The sequence below is a fragment of the Argiope bruennichi genome, chromosome 5, assembly GCF_947563725.1.
Source record: "Argiope bruennichi chromosome 5, qqArgBrue1.1, whole genome shotgun sequence".
Classification (NCBI taxonomy): domain Eukaryota; kingdom Metazoa; phylum Arthropoda; class Arachnida; order Araneae; family Araneidae; genus Argiope; species Argiope bruennichi.
In genome coordinates, this window is record NC_079155.1 from 88,406,906 (window position 1) to 88,430,199 (window position 23,294).

Sequence of the window (23,294 nt, forward strand, 5' to 3'; positions counted from 1 at the left end):
AAATAATTAACTGATGACAAATAAATAACCTAATTAAATTTTTTAATTGTCAATTTATTACCTAAAATTTGGCATACTTCATAAAAATAGTGAATCAGTGTAATTAACCACATTAAACTTATTATTCTTACCTTTGTAAATTTTTTACGGCTACTAAATATCAAGGTCTATTTTACTACTGTAATCAAAACGTATGTGGAACGCTTCATTTAAAGTACAATTTTAGGTCATATAGTAGATATGGTTTTTAAATACATTTTTACGGCTTCTGACAACATTATCATCTGCAAATAAATTTATTTTTAATGAGAAGAATTTTTACTCAACTGATTTTCCCAAAATTATGGATGCTATTGAGCAAAGAATTTTTAAATGTTTATTGGACTTATTACTGGATATATATATATATTTAATAGGCACAATTTGGTTTAACGGCGACTAAAACGCGCCAAGAAAATTTTTGTCAAATTATAAAAATATACTCAAGTGCATTATTATTTATTATAAAAAATGTTGAGCATGCGAATCGCATGTAATATTGTTTGACGATTGAAAACGTCAAATTGGCGAAATTTTTTCTTGGCGCTTTTTTGGCTGCCGTTACAACCGACAAGTACCAAAAATTATATTTTACTGTGATCAAAAAAATTAGTTCCTTATCATATTCTTCCAAATAAATTTTAAACAGTCGTTTCCGAAGTTACAATTTTATTCCTGTTTTCTTTAACTTCTACTGATAATATTTATTCTATAATTTTAACTTCAATCTGACAAAAGTTCACATTGAAGCTACCATGAAGACTGTTCATTGAAAAATCCTGTCATTAGATAAAAGTAGGGACAATAAGCATTAATCATGCTCCTCTTTCTCTGTTATGAGAAATTAAGTAACAAACTTTGATCGCCAATTCATGTTTCTTCCTCTCCATCAGGATCAATCTTATATGCAAAGAAGATAATATAATCCATAAATGCGTTAACTTAAGAGTAATGTACGATTTTCTTGCCAAGCACGTCAAAATCGTGCAAAGTACAAAAAGTTACCAAGACCTCGCCATCTTGAAAAGATACCAGAAATTATGACATACAGCTTTTAATCTTAAACTTTTTTTACAATAAAAAAAATTGACACGATTTTATTCGCCCCAAAATAATTCAACTAAATAATAATAATTCAATAAGTGACTAAACATTAATTTTAAGTACAATCCATAAATGTATGATTCATATAATATTACTACATGTATTGTTAATCCTTTCTAGGGCCGTGGGAAGTATGCTTCCCACCAAATTTATCAATCTTTGTATGAAATTATGTAGGTTCGCATAAGTTCTGACAAATTTTTTTAGTAAGTCAGAAACCTAGATGCTTCAGTTCTTTATCTCAGACAAAATGATGTGTCTTGATTTGTTATTTAATTATTAATTAACCAAATTAATTAATTAATAAAATTAAATTTATCTAATAAGCTAAATGAATCCCTTTTCTTATTATAATTTCAAGCCTAAAAATACTTTAACATAACATGACTAGAAAAAAAAGGCCCTTTAAAGGGTTAATAAAATACAATAGAATTTTGAACTAGGAAAAAAAATAGCAAATCTGATTTACTTAATCTTACCTTGTAGAGTTATTTTGTTTAGAAAATGGCAAACAAGAAAAAACCACATAAGGAACTCGATTCGTTGATAAAAGGACGATTCTAAAAGAATAAACAAGGAACATAAATATAACAGGATAAGTAAATATAAATAATAATTGCCAAAAGGAAAAATAATTGGTACTTATTAATTAATGGCGAAGGAATGGCGATTCGTTGGTGAAAATAAGATTTCCTTCCTCTGAACTTTGTATAAACACCTTAATTAGATGCTTCTCGTAAGTTAGAAGCGCGCTTATATTTTGGCGCGTTTTAGTGCTGCATTTGTACAAGAGTTCTAGCTCCTTACCCATTAATTAATAAATACCAAATAATACATATAGATAATATGACAATGTTTATAAATCTATTATTATATGTAATATGTTCACATACTTATTTTCAAAAAATGTTCGTAAAAGTAATAGTCTGCCGGGTTATATCAGATATAAAAATATAATCAAAAATCAACATTATATATATTAGGGGGGGGACTAAAGAAAGCGGTAGAGTTAACACCACTTTGCAAATTGTTTTCCAAATAGTAGAAAACTCACCAAATTTTAACTATAAAATACAGTTACACTATTCGGCAATTTATGGCCTTTAATAAATTACAATTTAGTGATTATAATATTTCTTTAATTTAGCCTACATAATCGATATAAATCATCTTGCAACAATGTTATCAATGATCAATAAAATTACTAATATTTTTTTTCCTGTATTAATCAAGAAAAATCCATTTTTACTAATCACAACATTTTGTTTAATGCTTACCTATCGTCATGTGAATCTTGTAGAGATTTATAAAATCTCACTTCTAAACCACTAGGACAAGATGAATCTGATAACGTAGAAGACGTATGTTTACTACATAAGCCTATTAAAAAAAATTAGATAATTTAAAACAAATAATATTTTTGAGACAAACATTTAAAAAGAAATTATAACATTTGTTTGTATTTTATTAATTAGGCATTTGAGATCAAATTATATGCCTTTTTTTTATATCAATGCATTATCAAAATAAATTAACTGAAAAAGAGCAAAAAGCAGTTCTTAGCTTTTGGATAAAAGAATGATTTTGTTACAGAAATCACAAATTTTTGGCGTATTCTCAGGAATTATTGCATGGAATATATTTTAATGGAATTGCATGATACAAGTTAAAGTTAATCGGTTATACATTATTTGAGACCAATACGACCATTATACATAATTTCATATGCAGATTAAATTGACATCAGTATCTCATGACAATTAACTTGATATTATATATTAAATATCAAGAGAGATTTTTTAAGAAAATTTGACGAGAAAGAATAAAAATGTGATACTTACGAAAAAGCCAGCGATTAATCGCCAAAAATGGCAAAGGATTTCGCGGTTAATGGCAATCTATGTTTGCGATTGGCATGACGTTAATATGTAGATATCGAAAATTTTAAAATGTAGCTGTTTTTAAACATTTTGATTATATTTAAAAACATGGATGGTATGGTCAACAAATTTAAAATTTTCAAATAACAACTCGCCAAATTTTGCAAATTTAATAACTGTTTCGATCTAATAGTTATTTCGATATTTTATTTTGAAAGCAAGCATATGAAAAAAATAGTTCATTTTCGCAAAAATTTCAGTTTCCATCAAATGTATACATTTTAATCGTATTAAACAAAGAGCAGCTTTAAATGGTTAATAATCTTGGCAGTTAAACTATTCTATATTAACTCTTTGAGTACACATCTATTTGATTTTTTTTTCTTGTCCTTGGAGCATATTTAATTTTGTGGGCAAGTAAGAGCAGTGGATTTTATGATGTATCAGAAGGTCATGCGCTTTTTTGCCCAAATAAATGCATGACGTACTAATACGTCAAATGTAGCCAAAGGGTTAATAGATTAACAGCCAAAAAAGCAATAGTCAGGGCAAACAAGCCAGTTGCGAAAGACAGCTAGTATCTTAAGGAAATATAGTGGTATTGCTTCTCTGCAAAATTAAGGACTCTTTTTTTTTGTTCAATTAAATTATATTACTTTAATACAATTAAAAAATCTATGAATAGCGTACAATCAAGAATGTATAATACACAAACCTAAACTTTCCACACTGTTGTACTGCGTTTGATCACGCTCGTGAAATACAGGCTTTCTTTTAGAACTCAGGAATTTGAATTTAGTTTCCGCAAGAAAACTAATATCCCTGAAAGTAGAAGAAATAAACATTAGTAAGCATATATACATGAAAAATAAACTTTGAAATAGCACGAATATCTTCTATTAGAGTACGAACTGCACTCCAAAAGAAAAATGATTAATACAGGAGATATGCAACTCTTATCTTACATTTTTTTGCACAGCAGATACAGTAATGATGGAATTAGGTAATTTTGCGGTCCTAGGCAGTGCACGTTCTGAGGTCATTTTAATAAATAGGTCAGTTTAGTTTTACATTTCAGCATCTTATTAACATATTAACATTTCAGATTAAATCCTTTATTTTATAAGAATAGTGAACATGGATTTGTTTTTATATGCCTATTATGGCTCGACACAGTCCAGTATACATGCATTGTATATCACAATATAACTGAACCAGATTTTCCATATTTATAAATATTCTAATAACAAAATGACCTTAATGACACATACATAAATTTGACCAATTATATTTGATAAAGCGTAAAAGCATCGAGTCGTGCGATGTTTTTAAAACTATATTTTTGGAAAAATTATATCTATTAGAACTTTTTTTTTTGTCTAAAAAACCTTTTTCCAAAACCAGCGGGAGTGGTCCCTCCCCCCAAAAAACACATTCTAGCATTTTCAAATAAAGTACTGTTTAATTTTTTAAAACTTCGTAGAAGAGAATTTTGTGCATCATAGTAAATGAAAAGAAACCAAATACGTATTTTATATACTTTTCTTCCGATCGATTGCATCCAAAATTTGGCAAACTACACACTTTAGAAACAAGATCATATAACAATCTCATTTATTGATGTCATTGCATTTTTAAGTTATGGTGCATGTATGCGTACGAAAGTATAGATAGACAGATGATCAACTCTCAACTGGATTTACTCCAGGTTTTAATACAAAGTTACACTGTAAATATTAATTTTATGTACCAAATTTTAGCCATCTAGCCCCATCCGTTTTATAGTTATCGTCTTTACCTGTACTTAGACAACCAGACTTCTAATGGATGTTTTTTGTTCCGTTTGGCAGAAATCTACAAATCTTTTTGTGAAATCCACATGTGAAATTTATCCATCTAGTAAGAAGCGCTATCGTGTTCACAAACTGACATTTCAAAAATGTGTTTTTCGGATTCTGAGAGAATTTAAGCTTCGTCGAAATCTCGAGATCGAATGTTTCGACGGTCGCAATATTTTCTCTTTGTATACCTTCGTATATCTGAAATCAAGAACGTGTGTTGTTCGCCTTTGGGAAAACTCATTTCGTCGAGGCTGAAATGGGTTGATAAATATTTGCTTCTAAAAAACAGGTCTCAATGCTTTAAAGTTTGGGAACTTCTGCTATAAAATATATCCAAAGCCTCAAATTACTGCATTTTTGAATAAAAATTCTTGTCAAAATCGAGGACTAAAGAATATTGCTAATCTTTCCATTTGATTTTAATTTTTTTTAATAAAAGCAATAACAACATAAATTCATAGTGAACAAACAATTTTAAACAAAGTTTTAAAGCAGCAAAAGCAAAGTCATTCAGCAAAACCTTTTTTTTTTTTTTTTTTTTTTTTAATTTTTCTTTTAAACAGTAAACAGGGAAAAAAAAAACCGATTTCAGCAATTCATCCATTGTTTTACAGTGAACAAATAAATGCAAAATGATCCTGTATGTCGTAAAAGTATTGCTAAACGAAGAAGATTACATTAATTACCTAATCACGAAATAACTGCAGTATTAGCGAAGTGTATTTTGCCCCCCTCCCCTTCCTTTTTCATTTTGTGCGAACATATGTAAAGTTGCAGTTTAAAAGAACTGGAAGAGAGGGGGAGGGGTGGAAAGGAAGAGTGGACGGTTGGAGTGATTTTGTTGTGCTAGGCGAGAAACCGGGTACAAGTCTTACCCAAAATACATGGAATAATTATTTAAAAAAATTTTGTAATGTACCACGTTTTTAAAATGGAATAAAAAGTATAAAATAATTTCTGCTATCTCCATACAAATTGTCTTGAAAATTTGTGATGGTAAGTTAAAAAAAAATCTGTCGGTAATGAATTTTGATTAGTCTAAAATGAATTAAAAATTTATACTAAACAGATAAACAAGTTTCAAATATTTAGTTCATTGGGAAGTTAGTTTAAAATCGATTGCATAATTTGAACCGCACAGACAAACAGATGGTTAAGAAAGCGAGTTAATAAAAACATGTTAAAAAATGAAAGTAACAGTGAATTAAATAAATAGAGAACGGAAGTTACTGTGTAATTAACATTTTTTTTACATCAATATAGTTAAAAATGAAATAGAAAGTTATTAATTAACAAAACATTGTAATGAAAGTTTTCATTTCGGAAGATAAGAGCTTTTAAACTCGGTTCCAAAATTTAATCTTTTTTTTTCTTCTTCTTTTTTTCTTTTTGGCACTAACATAAACAAAGGAATTGCTATGGAAATAAAACTAAGCAAAATACAAATAAAACGTGACAACTTTTAATGTGAACAAGAGAAATAACCATATGTTCTGCTCTAAAATACTACATACGGACTAATTTTATTTTTACAATTCAAAATAAATAAAAATGGTCCAGCTTATTTTTCAGCAAAAGTCTTTAAGCTGGATGTCTGGACGAGCCCACGCTTAACATATGCAAATTAGGCTCCAATTTCAAGCGGAGTTCAAGATCCTTTAAGTGTTTAGGCAAAACCATGAACTACACCAACGCACTCAATAATTTAGAATCAAGCTTTCTTTTCATGTGAAATTAAATTTAAAAGAAAAAAATTCTTCCCGGGAAGCTGGACAGCAAAGGTAGATTTTATTTAATATCTAAGTTAATATTTCATGAATCTAATTTCAGGCAAAAGTAGGCTTTAAAAGTCATTTTTAACCTCCAACTCCTAAGATACTGCAATTATCGAAAAAATTCAAATACAATAGTTGTTCTTCTTACTGAGGCGCTAATTTGATATATTTTTCTATCTTCAATATTAAGGAAGATATAGCGCATTGAATATTTCTCCCCCTCCCCAACCATTTCACCTTGGATGGCCCATTTATGAACTGATCCGAAATGTTTCTATATTTCTAACAACATATTTCGAGCCAGTTAAAATCCAAACAAAATTATTCTAGTTATTCTGTTTACAAGACAACATGGGGAAAAGGTTATATAAATATTTACTTTATACAAGGGGTGTTCAAATTAAAAGGTTCGAAACGACACTGTGAGTATAAATGAAAACTTCATTCAAAATATACACCATAGGCCTGAGCACAACTATCCCACTGTATAAAAAGTCGAAAGATTCCTTGTTCCCAGAATTCCTGTGGCCATGATGAGACCCAGACCTTCACAGCGTCCTTGAATTCGCCATCTGAGTTGAAGCGCTTTCCTTCCAGACGTTTTTTCAGAACCACCAACTCCGATATGTACTGTAAGACACTCCGAAGACTACGCAAGTCCATCAAGAACAAAAGACCGGGGTTACTCACGGAGGATGTAGTTCTGCCCCATGATAACGCATGTCCACACGTCTCCTGGGTCACATACGCGGAACTGACCATGTTCAAGTGAGAGCAGCTCGACCACCCACCTTACAGGCCGGACATGTCGCCCTGCGAATTTCATGTGTTTAGTCCCTTGAAAAAATACCTGAAAGGGAAGTGCTTCAACTCAGACGGCGAACTGAAGGGTGCTGTGAAGGACTGGGTCTCGTCACGGTCACAGGAATTCTGGGGATAAGGAATAATTCGGCTCGTTAATCAATTGGATCGTTGTGCTCAGGCCTATGGTTATACTTTGAATAAAATCTTCATTTATACCCGCAATGTCGTTTCGTACCTTTTCATTTGAACACCCCTTGTGTATGTATTATATATATATATATATATATATATATATATATATATGTGTGTGTGTGTGTGTGTGTGTGTGTAAACTTTTGAATGAAGGGTGGTTTGGGTTCTAGGGACCATGATTGGTCAATATCTGCAGAAATTTTCCTTAAGTCATGTCATGAGAGTCATTGCAATAGTAGTCTTCCTATAGGAATCTACCTAATAATGTGTATTAAAAAAAACCTCTTCAACGTCATTATACATAACGAGTTAACTGTATTAACATTTTTTTGTGTCTTAAATTTCGTTCTAAATGGTTAAAACAAATTTGTTAGACATAGTTATAAAATCAGTTTTCAAATAAATGTGCTCTGAAGTCAGATTACCCATTTCAATTCAATTTCAGAAGTGAAAAATCCTGTTTCACAAAAATAACAATTACTCAGTTCCAAAATATTCTAATACTCTAACACTAATAGTGATAAAATGAAAATAAGTTCACAATCTTCTTTTCCTGTACCTCTTTCATCCCGAGAAGATTAGTTTTCCAATGCTACAATCACAATAACGAATCTTCAAGAGTAAGATTGCCAATGAAGCCTTTTCAATTAGGAAGTTTCTAAAAGTAGCACCGCTCAAGTTAATCATTTATCATGAAACATGACAATTCACGGCAGTTAAGAGTATTTACTTAGATGAAAGATATAGAACTAGTAAGTTGGCAGAACTTTTCTTCTACGTCATAGGAATACATAAATTAAAGGGTTCCATTCCTTTACCCGTACACGATTTTTTCAACAAGTTGGATATTTCCCAGGGCTGCAATTATTCTTCCTATGAGAGCAAAGAGAATAGAATAAAATAAAATTATATTTAATAAAGAGTTTATAGTGTTGTAATTTTTTTACCCTTTTTGATACTAAACAATACTTTTTCCAGATTAAATAAGAAAAAGAATAACCACCTCAAGATAAAAGGAAAAGCCGGTTTTATTATAGGAATTTAATATTGCATAAGTATTTTTCAACGTCAATTAAATGAACTAATATTAAAGAATAAGAGAATTCCTAACAAAATTCAAAATTCAGCAAAATCTTTTTATTTATGAAAAAAAAAATTTTTTTCTTTGTTTTTCTATTTAAAAACAACATTGTTTCTAAAATTTAACAGAAAGACATTCATTTGCTTCCCCGCATCAATTAAATAGTTTACTTTTAGAATTGGAACAAGTTCAGATTTTTTTTTTTAATCAAAGTTTTCTTTCTTCCCTTCTTTTTCAATTTCTCTTTTCCAAGCGTTTTTCAATTCATTGTTCATTAAGTATGTGGTAAATTCCAATCCACTGCGACAAACATACAAGTTACTTATGTTATTTTTCACACCTTTTGCACAACAGAAGGGATTTGCCTATCTTCCAAATGCTTTTTTCTCCTCTCCTTTTTATTCTTTATGTAGGCAATTCCCATTTCAAAGAAATTAAGTCTATTCTATTTCATCGTGTACATTTGATTCTCAAGGGGCAAATGCACAACCAAATGAACAAAACTTGAAACAGGCATATTTCCTATGCCTTTTTAGATCTCTAAACATGGCAGTTTTAGCACACACATTTATGTTTATTTTAGTTTAATTTACTTAACGTTCTGTTTTTAAAGTTACACGAAGGGCATTTTAAGCCGGATTTGGATGCAAACCACGACATCCGAGTCACCTCCAAAATTTTTGCACCATACCAGAGATAGCATCATTACCACGTTGGTAACCGATGCATAGTGGAGTATTTGAATTTGAGAGTTCTTGATCTCCGGATATAGCTATAATTTAAAAGAATTTGCATTACAAGTACTTATTAAATAAGTCTTCAAGAATATAAAGTTAAAATAATTTAGGTTCGTGCACACTGCGAATAAAATAATTCGCATTAATTAAAGAATAAATAATTTGCACTTGCAGATACATATAGTTAGTTACTACATAAGGTATATTGGCAATTTCATTTTCACACTGTCATGTTAGTGTGGTGGGGCATCAAATCGCCAAGAAATAAATTGCAGAATTGTCTTCTGGGTCTAATATTTTTTGAATTCCTTGCATTAGACATTTCATGTTCTTTAAGACAGCATTTCTCGCTGTTTCCAATTTTTCGAAAACTTATGTTGATTTTTAAAAAAAAATTCATTGACTATTAACAGTTTAAGTGTTTTTGAATGTTACAATTTCTAATAGACAACGGCATGTCTTTATATGTCATGCAGTTTTGTTCTATAGAGATTCGAATTCTTTGATATGAGTTTTAGCGGGGGTGGTCTAAATAGGAGATGAATAAGATGCAAGAGATTCCAGTCAATCCAAACATTCAAATAATCAGGAAAGAAGCTTGCCCTTCCCTGATAATTCTCCCAGCAAGGGACACCTCAGAAATGAGGATGAGAAGCCTCCGGTATGGTGGTTGGTTCGTGCCAACCTCGTGGGTACAGAAATGGTGGGGGTCAGTTATCTCTTACCGATGGCGGGCCGTGCTTCCCATGGGAAAGGTTATGTCGTGGCCTGTGGTGGCCCTTAGGACTCAACCATAGTTCCTGCCAGTGTTGCTGTCGCGTCGATTCGGTCAATTAGATTTATTCGCGTGCCTTAGTAGTAGGTCGGAGTTGCCAATTAAGTTCCCTGATTTTTTTTAATTCTGAGTTGATAATAAGGTACAATTTTACTTCTGATCATTCGAAGTCATATACAGTTTTCTGTAACAATGTCTCAGCAGATTTTTAAACACAGCATTTTAATACATACATTTTATGCTTAGCTTACTTCAGCTTAATGTAGTTTATGTTCTACTTTGAAGTTACATAAATGATACTTCGTAATTTAATTTTGAGCCATGGCTAGAAACAAAGAAAATTATTAGAAGAACGTCTGTCAGGAAAAATTCTTAAAATTTTTATCAATTTTGATTTTTTTGAAAAACCTTCATAATTAATTATGTTCTCAGTTTAAGCATTTTTAATAGCGAGAAAAACATATAATGTCGGTTTCTATAGAAAAAGTGTCCAAAGGAATAAATTTACCTGACATCACAGTCGTTTGATTGTAGTTATACCATGCGCACTGTCTTAAGCTGTGTAACAATGGCACATTCTTTTATCTAATACAAGGTACACTATGGATTCCAAAATTTAATTGGCGAAATACTCTTCGCCTTCATTACAAGAGTAAGAACTGATTTCTGATCAAGGCATGTCATAACTCAGAATAAGTAAAATCAAATTTGTAGATGAAAAATAGTAAAATAAGGAAAAGTCATCGTTTTGTTACATGAATCAAATCTCTATTTTGAAATACTTTAAAGCTATTGAGGTCTGGAAACAGATTTTAAAAATAAAAGTACAAAGGTTTTAATGCATAAGTCTAATAAAATGCCCGGTGACCTACTTTCGAGAATCAGACTTTGATATTAAATAAATCAGTTTTTGTGACATTTTTCCCATTCCAATTTCATTTTTTTGCTCTTTCGACAAATCTGGTACCAATGGTACATGAACTGCAATTGGCTGCACTCCAGAAATCTTACTGTGATTTATTATGATAAACAAGTTTCTATCTTTCATAGACGACAGTGGACTGGAAATAACTACATCAAATACAAAAGAGAACAAAGTAAAAAGTAACATTTCCCAAGAATTTGTGCAATATTGGGTGATATTGAGAATTCTTTTATTTCGTGAAAAGAGAACTCAATACTAGTAATTGAAATTCTCAAATTTTCAATTTTAATAAAGATGTCATAGCAAGAAATGTCATATCAAAAATAATGGTAACAATCAGCGTGAATATTTGCAACAAAATAATGTAAGGGGAAATTCTTTATAATTACCAGCATCTTGTCTAGAAAACAACATGTGAAAATTGTCCAACGTATGGAATAATGCTCTATAATGTGATAATAAATAAGTAAAAAAGAAATTAAAAATACTAATGATGAAATGGGCATTGAAATTTCCAAATCTAAACAATGGATTAAAAAAAAATTCATAGTATGCAATTTCTGGAGTTGATTTTTATTTATTTCAGTATTATTTTTTGGCGATCTTATTGTTTCACTGCCTACCAGCTAGACTGATCATTGAGGTTTGTGTAATCTATTTCAGCATTACTGTAGTTATATTGGTTTAAAAATTAAGTAATAAGTCGCCGGCGGCCTGCCTTAGGGGTAGCACGTCTTCCCCGTGATCTGGCGTCCTGGGTTTCGTGTCCTGGTTCGGGCATGGTTGTTCTTTACCCTGTGTTCTATTTGTGAGGCGTGTGAAAGAGCCCCCCCCCCCGTGAAAAGAGGTTGTGCAAGCGAGTGTGTGAGTTTTTTCATATGAGCTAGAAGTCAGACATCTGCCCTCGGGTGCTCAGGGGCCTTTACCTTCAGAAGCTACTGCACAAACTCGGCTGAAATCACTGACTTCGTTAGCTGGATTGGCTATGGCCATAAGTAACTACAACAACAATGAATTAAGTCATGGTTTAATTATACCTTTGTTCAAATAATTTTAAAGAAATTATAAATGAATATATATAAATAATTTTAGAATCTGCTATTATTTCCATCACCAGAATAGTTTGCTTCTATATACATTTTTAATTTTAATTTAGATTGAAAAAAGTTTGATGAAGCCTAGAAGCAATATGGATAAAACTAACCAGGAATAAATAAATAATTTTTAATTTTTGTAACTGAACGTAGAATAAATTTTAGTTTTTGATATTTTTCCCAAACCAATAATCAGAATATTTTTAAATAAATAAACTACAGCTTTGTAATTTTTCTACTTTTAAAAATTTTGCGAGAGAGCAAAAAATTACAGGGTAAAACACAGCTGATTTTCAAATAATAAATATTTTAAATGATATACAACGAAGTAAAAAAATTAATATAATAAAAATTATGTTAAAGAAACTTAAGAAGGGGATGTGGATAGTTAAACGTAGAATTCTTAATCAATGCAAACTGTGCATTATCAATATTTCAAATACTTCACTATCTGTAAAGAAATGTCGAATTTCCATTTATTCAATCCTACTAAAACTTTTAAAATTCGACAATGATCCCATGCATATAAATCAATCTACAGAATTTTGCAAATTATATATTAGCTTAGAAAACAAAATGTGACACGATTATTAAACCAAATGAATGTACGGGCGCGTTTCTGAAAAAGAACCAATTCGGAGATTGAGCCCGATCGATAAATTGGAGAGCGTTCTCAACCTCGGGGAAAGAATGCTTGAACAAAGTTAGAATGTCATTGAAACATTCTTCACGAACTGCCAACTTGACAATAATTTAAAGTTTGAATAAGAATGGCGCAGTGTTGAATGAGAAGAAATCGATTACAATTTTCCCAGCAGCAGTTTCATTATATCAAGAGATGAAAATATCGGTGTTTTGTGTTATTTTTGATAGTTATAATTCAACCTTCAGCAAAAATATTTGAAAGTTTAATGGTATAATATCCACCGATTTTGTTTTAAGTTATCATATTGGGTTCGAAAATGAGTTAAAAAAAAAGGCGGAAATGATTTATTATCATAAAAATCAAAAGAAGTTTTATTCTCTCGCTTTTCTTGAGTATATTTAAGGTACAGAAAGTTTTGTGTTTAGGTTCGTTACATAATTATTTCGCGCCTTTTCCCGTCGACAAGTAGAATTCGAAATTAGATTCAGATCTACAATTTGGGTGTTAAAATCTTATATCAAACTTGATTTATCCAGCTCATAGCGTTTTAAAATTAACACAAAGGCCAGCAAACCAATCTCACAATTTGCTTAGGATTTACAACTGTGCTAATACAAAATATACGCCAAATTATATTCATCTCGCTCGAAGCATTTCGAGTTATGGTCAAGAAACGGACAGGCCGAATTTCCATAGATGAATTTCATTCAAAATTTAACAGGTTCTTACAATTTTGATAATCATAGCCATTAACCAATTTCAATCATTACTTTTCCTTCCTTCCTTTCTTTTTTTTTTTTTCAATTATAATGTTTACAGACAAACATAAAACCAAAAATACTATTTTTAGGGTTCGGATTTAGTCCAATTATAAATTTACATGCCGCTTTGAAATAACAATAAGGCTGTTTTAGAATGGACCTGTAATTTTAAACAGTGATCAGATGACGAGGATAAGACATGAATCGGCACTCCAACTTCCTGTGTCATACCAACGTAAAGGATTTAGTTTTAAAAATTGTTAATCAAACCTGCTTACGCTGCGAATATTCGGTGGAATCGTGTTTCGAACCTTGATCTCTACAATAATATAACTGATATCCTATTACCAAGCAACTACGAGAGACGTAATATGTGGGAATTCATTAACATTTCAACCTTGAATTTGTTTTGTCCATTTTAATACTTTCTCTTTGCGTATTACACACACACACACACACAATGCAAAATTCAACAAACAGGAGGGGTAAAAAAAGAAAATTATATTCATTAACATTTCGAGGATTAAATAAACAGCCATTTGGGAGGGTTGGGTAATGCGATTACAGCTTTTATCCTGATGAAATGCGTTTCCATCTACATCGCGTTTCGTTATCCTAACACCTGATGCTCATTAACGACACAACAGAAGACATTTCACAATAAAATTTCATGCTCTGATATGTTCACGCAAGAAATGAAAGGTATTCAAATCAACCCTGGTTTTTACTATCAAAAATGTTTTCTAGCGCTGAATTTCTAGTAGTTAATAAGTATAACACTATTTTTTATTATTATTAAAGTTTGTTTCAGGAATCCAAGACTATCCCTTTTGGGCGGTTTCACGAAGTAGAGCGGTGAATACACAGTGAATAAGATGAACGTAAAACTAAAGGCTTTTTTTTTTTTGTTAGACCTTGACCTTCGTCCTCTAATCAGTGTAAATTTTACTCATATAAGGAAGAGATTTTTATTAAATTTTATTACAAAGAGAGGTTAAATAATTTATTTTCCGAGTAAAATTTAATTGTATGCTTATATATAAGAATTAACTTTTAAAATATGCTTACATTTTTTTTTTTTTTTTTTTTAGATATGGATTCAGTAAACTTTAAGCATGGTTAATATTAATATACTATATACAAAGGTTTAATATTTTAGAGTTAAATGCATTTTCTTCCGGTTCTTTTGCCCGTTTGTCATTACGAACCGTACTATTTTATTTTCATTCGTAACTTGAATATTTACTGTTCATAATGCTAATTCAATTTTGATAACTATCTGTTGTAGTTAAGCCACCTATTTTTGCTGAAACATTGATTGCTAATTGCAGATCCCTATATAACTAAACATCGTTTCCTTTATTTTTCATTTCAGCAATAATTTGGCGAAATGAATCCTCCTAGCGCATGAGAAAAAGTGCGGAAGGTTTCAGTATTTGAGAATAGACAGAATGAAAGTGTTTGCATTATATGGGCAACTCGGTTACATCAAATTTCATAACCAAGATGGATTATTCGATTTGGGGGGTATGAGAATCAGAATATGATTTTTGGCATGGAAATCAGAATGAAAGTGTATTATATCGATAACTCGGTTATATCATATTTCATAACCAAATGGATTATGCTATATTTGGTATGAGAATCGGAACATAACTTTTGGCATAGGAATCAGAATGAATCTGTTTACATTATATATATAACTCGGTTGCATAAAATTTAATAACTAAATGCATTACTCGACTTTTGACATGGGAATCAGGGTATATACGTAAGAATGTTTTTGTATGATCGTGGTACATTTGACATTAATAAAATAAAGGACAATTTATAAAAAAATTAAGCAATTTATTACAGCAATTTCCCAACAAGGGTTCATTAAACTGAAATTAGTCAGAACAAGAGGGTTAAAAAATAATTTTTTTAAAAACTTAAAAAGGAATTTTTCCTTTGAGGGGGTGCGTGTGTGTGGAGCTTGTGATCTTGAAAAATATTGGTGAGATACTAAGATCAAATATTCAGTGAAGATTATGGGAATTGGCTTTAAATCCGGGCAGTAGAAAATATAAAATATCAGAAAACATGCCAGATTCAAAAAGTTTGAGATTAGATAATCACAATTTATTTTGAACTCTAATCACATTACTGAAAATATTTATGCAGAAAAAAATTATAGCCGGAAGCTTAATATACTTTTTTCAAAGTCTTTCGGATAGCCTAGTCTCATTAATGCATTTCGTGTGGCGCAATTCTGATTCGAAAATCCAACTCTCAGGAATTAAAATTTATATTGCAAAATGAAAATGTCCGCTCAAGGATTAAGTGAAATTTGCGATAGCATATTTAAATTTTTTTCCTTCAAAGAATTTTTTCTAGAACAAAGTGACCATCAGAAGGATTTGTCACTGATGAAGAAATCAGAACCATTTTCTAGAATCCATAAGAAATTGATTTCATAGTCAGTGGGTGATAAAATTAGTTATTTCGAAAAGCGTCGACATTTCTACAAGAAATACGTTTATTTCCACATATGCGCACCGCTTGCCGCTCGAATGAATCAAGTAAAAGAATTACAAACGATTTCCAATAACCAGCATGCAAGCACACATATAATATATTTAAATTAATATCGACTTCACAGAAGAGATAATAAAGCAGTTTATGACTAGATGCATACTAATTCGAATTTCTACACCAACTATTTTATAGCTTTTTGCAGAACTAGAGCAGAAGATGCTGTGTGTCAATAAATAAAAGCCAGGCTGATTATCAATTTCCATAAAATTCTTGAACTGAAAGAATATAAAACACTGCAGGTAAATAATTGTAAAAGTCAGGAAATAAAGCTACATAAAATTAAGACCATGATTACTTTTATTTAATTATTTTTGAGTTCGAGTTTGTTTGTGTTTCATGGCACAAAAGCCATCTTTGACTAAGCTGCGCCACACTCATGGAATTTAAAATATCTCTATGAATTTATAACAAAATCGAAACATGGAATGTCCGCAAAATCCAAATATTTAAAAGCGTAAAAATGCGAATCATGAAAAAGCGCAACGATGTTATAAGTTATAGTATAGTACTAAAAGGCGTGTCTATTGCTTATATATGATTATAAAAAAAGCGTGTCTATTGCTTATATATGACTATAAAAACTAAATTTTTTTAAAAAAAAACTAAAAAGGTTAACATGTGGAGTTTTGGAAAGCAACTCGCCGAAATCAGGATGAGATTTCTAAAAAATGTAAGAAGCTATAAAGTAAACCGTGGACATTCTATTATGAATGTGTAAAACAGACATAGGATTGTTACAAATTGAGCAAATTGTTGTTGGTTCCCCCATTAATAAATGTCGGTGGGTGAATCTAGTATGACCCATCCTCAAACTTAGTTATTTTTGAAAAGAATAAGATTGAAAATAAAATAGAACGGATTTCAATCAATATTTTTGATAACATAAATTTGATGCACTCAGAATAAAGAAATGACAAAAAAAAAAAAAAAAATCATTTGAAAGTCCTCCCAGAAGTTTAAATCATTATTTTTATATATTCTATTTATCTTCATAACTATTATTACACAGTTCCATTATGCAAATTATACCTTAGGTCTAGACAAAAATCATTTTTGGCAATAGTAACGAAGATTTCAAACATTCTAATAAGAGTGAAATTAAATTGTTAAAGATTGAAATAGATACATTTATTTTCTAATGACGTGCTTGATAAAGGTTAAAGAAATAACACAACCCTGGAATTATGCTTAGTATTTATTTAAATAATTTCCCTGTTCTAAGAATGAAAAATCACATTTCACTATTTATTTTTTTTCCTTCAAAGACAGGTTTCCATTGTTTTCATTCCAATTTTTCCCGCGTTACACATAACAAAAGGGAATCCAAACACCAGAAAGCGTCCCATATTCTGAAGTCCTCACAAATTAATTGAAAGCGAATTATCGGCGGAGTGGTATATTGATTTTTCCTATCAACACAGCTGTTTTTCACTTTCTTTTCTTTCCGTCAGGGAAGGCAAACTGCCAAGTTGGGGTTCTTGCAAAAGATAATATCTAGTGGCATTGTGCTCATGGTTAATTCATTTCACGATCTGCGTAATGGCGATTTCTACAGAATCCGCAACTGAAACAGCTCAGTGCGCCTTTGAATTAACATGATTTATAAACAGATCGTATTTATCAGGAAATAAGTTTTAACAATAAAAAGATATTTAGGACGCTCGTATAACATCGAGATATTCCTAATTATTCTCAGCTAAGATAAACGACCAAACAGATTTCATGTTTGTTGCAGCACAACGCTGATGCATTTTAAATATTAATAAAATTATTAATTTTTAATTATATATGAATTTCATAACATTAATATAATTGCTTAAAACAATAATATAACTAATAAGAATATGAATAGAGATAGAATAGAATATAGAATGTTTATAAGAAGTAAATGGAAAGAGAAAAGATCCAGAAAATCCTATAACCCTATAAACATTCAAATGTTACATTTGTTAAACGTTAAAAAACATTCTTGAGCAAAACCTCATGTCTTTTTTTCCAAGCAGTACAGTAATTAATTACTTTTCTTTTATTTCAACTAGAAAAGAAAAAAAAAATGCATTTCACGATCTGCGTAATGGCGATTTCTACAGAATCCGCAACTGAAACAGCTCAGTGCGCCTTTGAATTAACATGATTTATAAACAGATCGTATTTATCAGGAAATAAGTTTTAACAATAAAAAGATATTTAGGACGCTCGTATAACATCGAGATATTCCTAATTATTCTCAGCTAAGATAAACGACCAAACAGATTTCATGTTTGTTGCAGCACAACGCTGATGCATTTTAAATATTAATAAAATTATTAATTTTTAATTATATATGAATTTCATAACATTAATATAATTGCTTAAAACAATAATATAACTAATAAGAATATGAATAGAGATAGAATAGAATATAGAATGTTTATAAGAAGTAAATGGAAAGAGAAAAGATCCAGAAAATCCTATAACCCTATAAACATTCAAATGTTACATTTGTTAAACGTTAAAAAACATTCTTGAGCAAAACCTCATGTCTTTTTTTCCAAGCAGTACAGTAATTAATTACTTTTCTTTTATTTCAACTAGAAAAGAAAAAAAAAATGAATAAATATGTACAAATTACCTATACTAAGAACTGACAAACTACGGAATGACCTTGAGTATATGTGCATCTTTCCATAATTTGTGATTAACTTTTTATTAAACCATACATTAGAAACATTTAAAAAAATATATTTATTAATAAATGATTTTTCTCCTTTCATAGTTTTTTCCTCATAAAACATTTTTCGGAAAAAACAGGCGCTATTCGGCCCTGAAAGAATTCCATACTCCGTGGAGGAAGTAGGCCGCTGTAGTTCGATACCTAAAGAGGACTACAATGTTTAAAAGTTTGGCAGCATGTATAGATTGTTGGAAAATATTTTGTAAAAAATAAGCTTTAGTTATATTAATGTTACGATTGGAAGTAACATAGGACTAATATTATAAATGTGGTTTATATTGAAACTACTCAACATGGGAAAAATAAGCGAGATCTCCATATTTTGATCATTAAAAACGAAAACAGGATGAAATATTAATAATATCAATAAAAAGATTTCACTTTCACTCAATAATGAAACATTGTTTCAAAATACGTTTTGAATATTAAAACAAAATTAAAAATAGGAAGAAAATGGCAGAAAGTTGATATCATTAAAAAGATATATTTTTGAATTTTAAAACTAAGTAATTTTCATTTTTGTGTTGTGAGATTTCCGAAAGCTCTAGCGGTCAAAAGTCAAAATCTTGGTAAATTTTTAAATGAATTAAAATTTCAGAAAAATAATCGCTTTAAGATGCAAATTCTCATCCTTCAAAGTATATATGTTCAAAATTTATAAGCTCTCCGTCAAACGATCTAATCTGTAGGACATATAAACAGATACATACATACTTTTAACTTTAGCATTAATGGAGATTAATTGCAATATGTTATATTAATTTATATGAAATATAAATATTATGATCAAAACAACACTTAAAATATGAATTTTTAAAACCTTTACCTTTTAATGGGTATTGCCGACAAAAATAGAGAAATCTGATAGTAAAACAGGATGTTTCATTTGCGCGATCAGTGAACCAGCCCACAGCTACTAAATTTGGACCAAAAACATTTTGTTTCATATTTAAGAGCACAGCTGGAATGATTTCTCCAAGATTTTAATAGCTTAAAGATCAATGATATTTGAAGGATTTGCACTCATGAAATAATAATTACACAAAAATGTATACAGTCTAAAAATTAAGAAATGCGATCTTTTTGATAAAAATGGTTTCATTTCAGAGGTATGTTTCTTTTATCTTTATTAATAATAATGATAATGAATTGTATATGTATGAAAATCCAGAAACCAAATCGTTTGACCTTGATCTACCAAATTTGACGTATAAATACTTTGGAGGGTGGAAATGTAATAGCGATTTTTTTTAAAGATTTAATTAAAAATTAAGGGGAATTTTGATATTTTTCCATCAGAATTTTCAAAAATATTTCAGGATGAAAGTAATTTTTACACACCATCTTAAAATTTTAAAATCATATTCACAATTATACTGATTTTTTGTTGCATATTTTTTTCTATTTTGAATTAATATTTAAAAATATGTTAAGCATGTATGTTTGACAACAATATATATTTCACTGCTGAAGAGAAATTCATATTGTTGCTACTAATATTTAATCCCGATTTCCTTTACTATTGTTGATGATGAAAGTATGAAAGCAGTTTATTTATTCATGTTCAGTAGATTTCAGTATAAGGCATACATGCCTTTACTAAAAGTATTTTTCTGAGGAAGTCAATAAGACGAAGTTATATAAAATATGTAAATGAAATTTTTAGTAGTCTCTAATCCCGTCGAACGAATTAGTTGCAAAAGGCGGCAAGTTAAAAATAAAAAAAACTTTTAAAATTTTGTTTCCGAAAATTAAACAGCAATGGTTATTAATTTAAACCAAAAATCAAAACCACTTCCATTATTTTAATCATTTCATTAAATAATTTTTTTATCGAAATCTTAAAAGGTTTTGGTTATTAAAGAAAGATCAACGACCAAATTAAAAAAATATTTTAATTTTTATTTAACGTAATTTAATAAGATGAAAAAAAAGGGGGGGGGCACTTTTCTTCTTTATTATTTTGTTTCACAGCTTTAGCCAAACAAAAAGAAAAGAATATTGAAAAAAAAAACCTTTTTTTATTAAAATGAGATATACGTAAAGAAGGGACATCACAAAGAATTAAATAGAAACGTTTATGAAAAAAATAGTACACTCAGACGATTAGTAACAGATTCATAATCTTTTAAAACTAACTTATCTTCTCACTGTTTTCAGTTTTCTAATTTAATTTCGGCAAGCACGGGATAATAATATGCAATATCAAAGTAAAAACAAGATGGAATTTATTAATTAAATTCTTTAAAAATGCTTAAATAGCTTTCTTTCTTGAAAAAAATATATTCATTTTTAATAGAGGAAAAACTAAGGAAAACAAGTTTGCAATAACAATTTCGGAAATTTTTTATGAAAATTAAACAAGACTGAAAAAAAATCTATAAAATGCATTTTAAGAACCTATTAAACAGTTTCTTTTATATCATTTCTTAATATTTTTGAAATGCAAAATTTATTAAAAAAGAATATTTCTGAAATTTCAAGTATTTATGAAAATTATTTTTTATACAAATATATTAAATAAATACAAATTAAATATCGTTTGGAGAAAAAAACTGAGTAAAATTCCATTCAAAAATGAAATACAAGAGTAATTGTAAATCGTTTCGTAGTTTCTTTCAAGTCCTTAGTCAATTCAATTTTATGCTTAAGGCTTCATGTTAATGATAAAAAAAAAAATAATTTTCCATGTAGTATATATTGCCTGAAAACTTTCGCAATACTCCATGCAACTTTTTGAGCAAGCTAGCAAAAATAAATTAATAAATTTTATAAAATATGTATAACATTACAATTCCAAATAAAAATCATTTTTTCTTTGTTACCTGCTCTCTGTTTTATAACTTAACACTTTAAACTCACTTGTATCTAAGCGAATAGTTTTTATAAAGATGGCGCTCAATGCGCTAAAACAGCAAACGTAAATAAATAATGCAAATATTCTTAACTATAAAGCAACAGAATGAAGTTCACGTGCCAAATATTCACATGCGTATATGTGTCTAAAATCAATATGTACATTGCTGATTTACGAGTTAGGTTACTTATATAACGCATTTTCAAGGTTGCAACAGAAAATGTGCGCTACTACAGATACTTTTGTTTTTTTGAAGAGCCATTTTCTTCACTATTTTTACAGCTATTCAGCTCTTAAAGAGCTTGCAAAATACGAGGCATGGTTCATTGAATTCTAGTTAGTTTCTATTTGACGGAAACCCGGATTCCCTTCCCCCTGCTTTGAGAAATATTGCAGACATCAACATGCTTCAGTAGTTTCTCTTTCTCAACTATAAGTAACAGAATAAATATTTAAAAATTCAGTAAATGAATTTGTTTTTCAGTTAATAGATTTCATTTTATAAATATTGAAAGATCTTCAAGATTCGATTATCACTGAATGATTCGAACGGCAAATATCTTACTAAAAATAATCATAAAAAAAGATTATCATTCCATAGTAGTAGTTAAAATATAAAATATAGCATAAGTGAAAAGGAAATGAATAAAAAATATCAAAGGACGTTCAAATAAAGATCGTATTACAAATAAACTATTAACATAGTATCGTCATGAAGTAGTTTGGAACTTGAATAAATTATACGGAACTATTTACATAAAAAGATCCTTAAAAACTAGAATGTAAATTGTTCAATTTTTTTAATTCTTAAAAAGTATAATTCCTTTGTCGGACAATACTTTTTTTCAAATGAAATGAAATTTAAAAAAAAAAAAAAAAACTTGTTCTATCGAGTCTATCACTTAAGGCCAAAAGAGTTGGAACTTACAGGATATCAACATGATTATGAATAACTTATATGATTAAACAGGAAAGTAATTTAAGGAAAGACGTTAATAATTTTATTGTATTTCAACTAGGTGAAGAAATTTGCGATTATAAAATTTTATAACCATTAACTAGGTATAAAAATTTGTGATAATTAATTTCATACAATGTGGCGAACATGCGTTTACCATTTTGATGAGAAATTCTAAATAATAACAGTTTGTTAATAAATAAATGGCTTAAAATCCTATTTTTATGTTCTATTTTAAGCTGCAAACGATTTTTTCAGCCCACATCCTTTAAAGCAAAATCAGCTGGGGATGCACATAACGGGAAAATAAGGAATTCTCAAACGATTTTTATTGAGCTGATATTAACATGGAACACTGTTTTAGAACATAATTGAATCGGAACAGAAAGTACAAAAGTTGCGAAACCAATAAACATTTTCCATCTTTCATACTAGATTTTTAGAAGGGGAAAAAATCATTATGCGTGCGTCCGTGAAGTACCTTATCTTAAAGGTTCGCGTGCGTTCTTTTTCCCGGATCTCACTAACATCTTTT

At 29.7% G+C, this 23,294-nt stretch overlaps 1 protein-coding gene across 1 annotated transcript in view; it reads right to left on the bottom strand.

The window, feature by feature from the left end:
• The window catches only part of LOC129968662 (CDK5 and ABL1 enzyme substrate 2-like), a 42,658-nt gene that overhangs the window by 14,126 nt on the left and 5,238 nt on the right, over positions 1–23,294 (bottom strand). The window contains exons 2-4 of the mRNA XM_056082782.1: positions 3,739–3,845; positions 2,421–2,523; positions 1,623–1,703 (exon numbers count right to left, since the gene is read on the bottom strand). Coding sequence (XP_055938757.1) covers positions 1,623–1,703; positions 2,421–2,523; positions 3,739–3,845 — 291 coding nt within the window. The remainder of the gene's footprint in view (positions 1–1,622; positions 1,704–2,420; positions 2,524–3,738; positions 3,846–23,294) is intronic.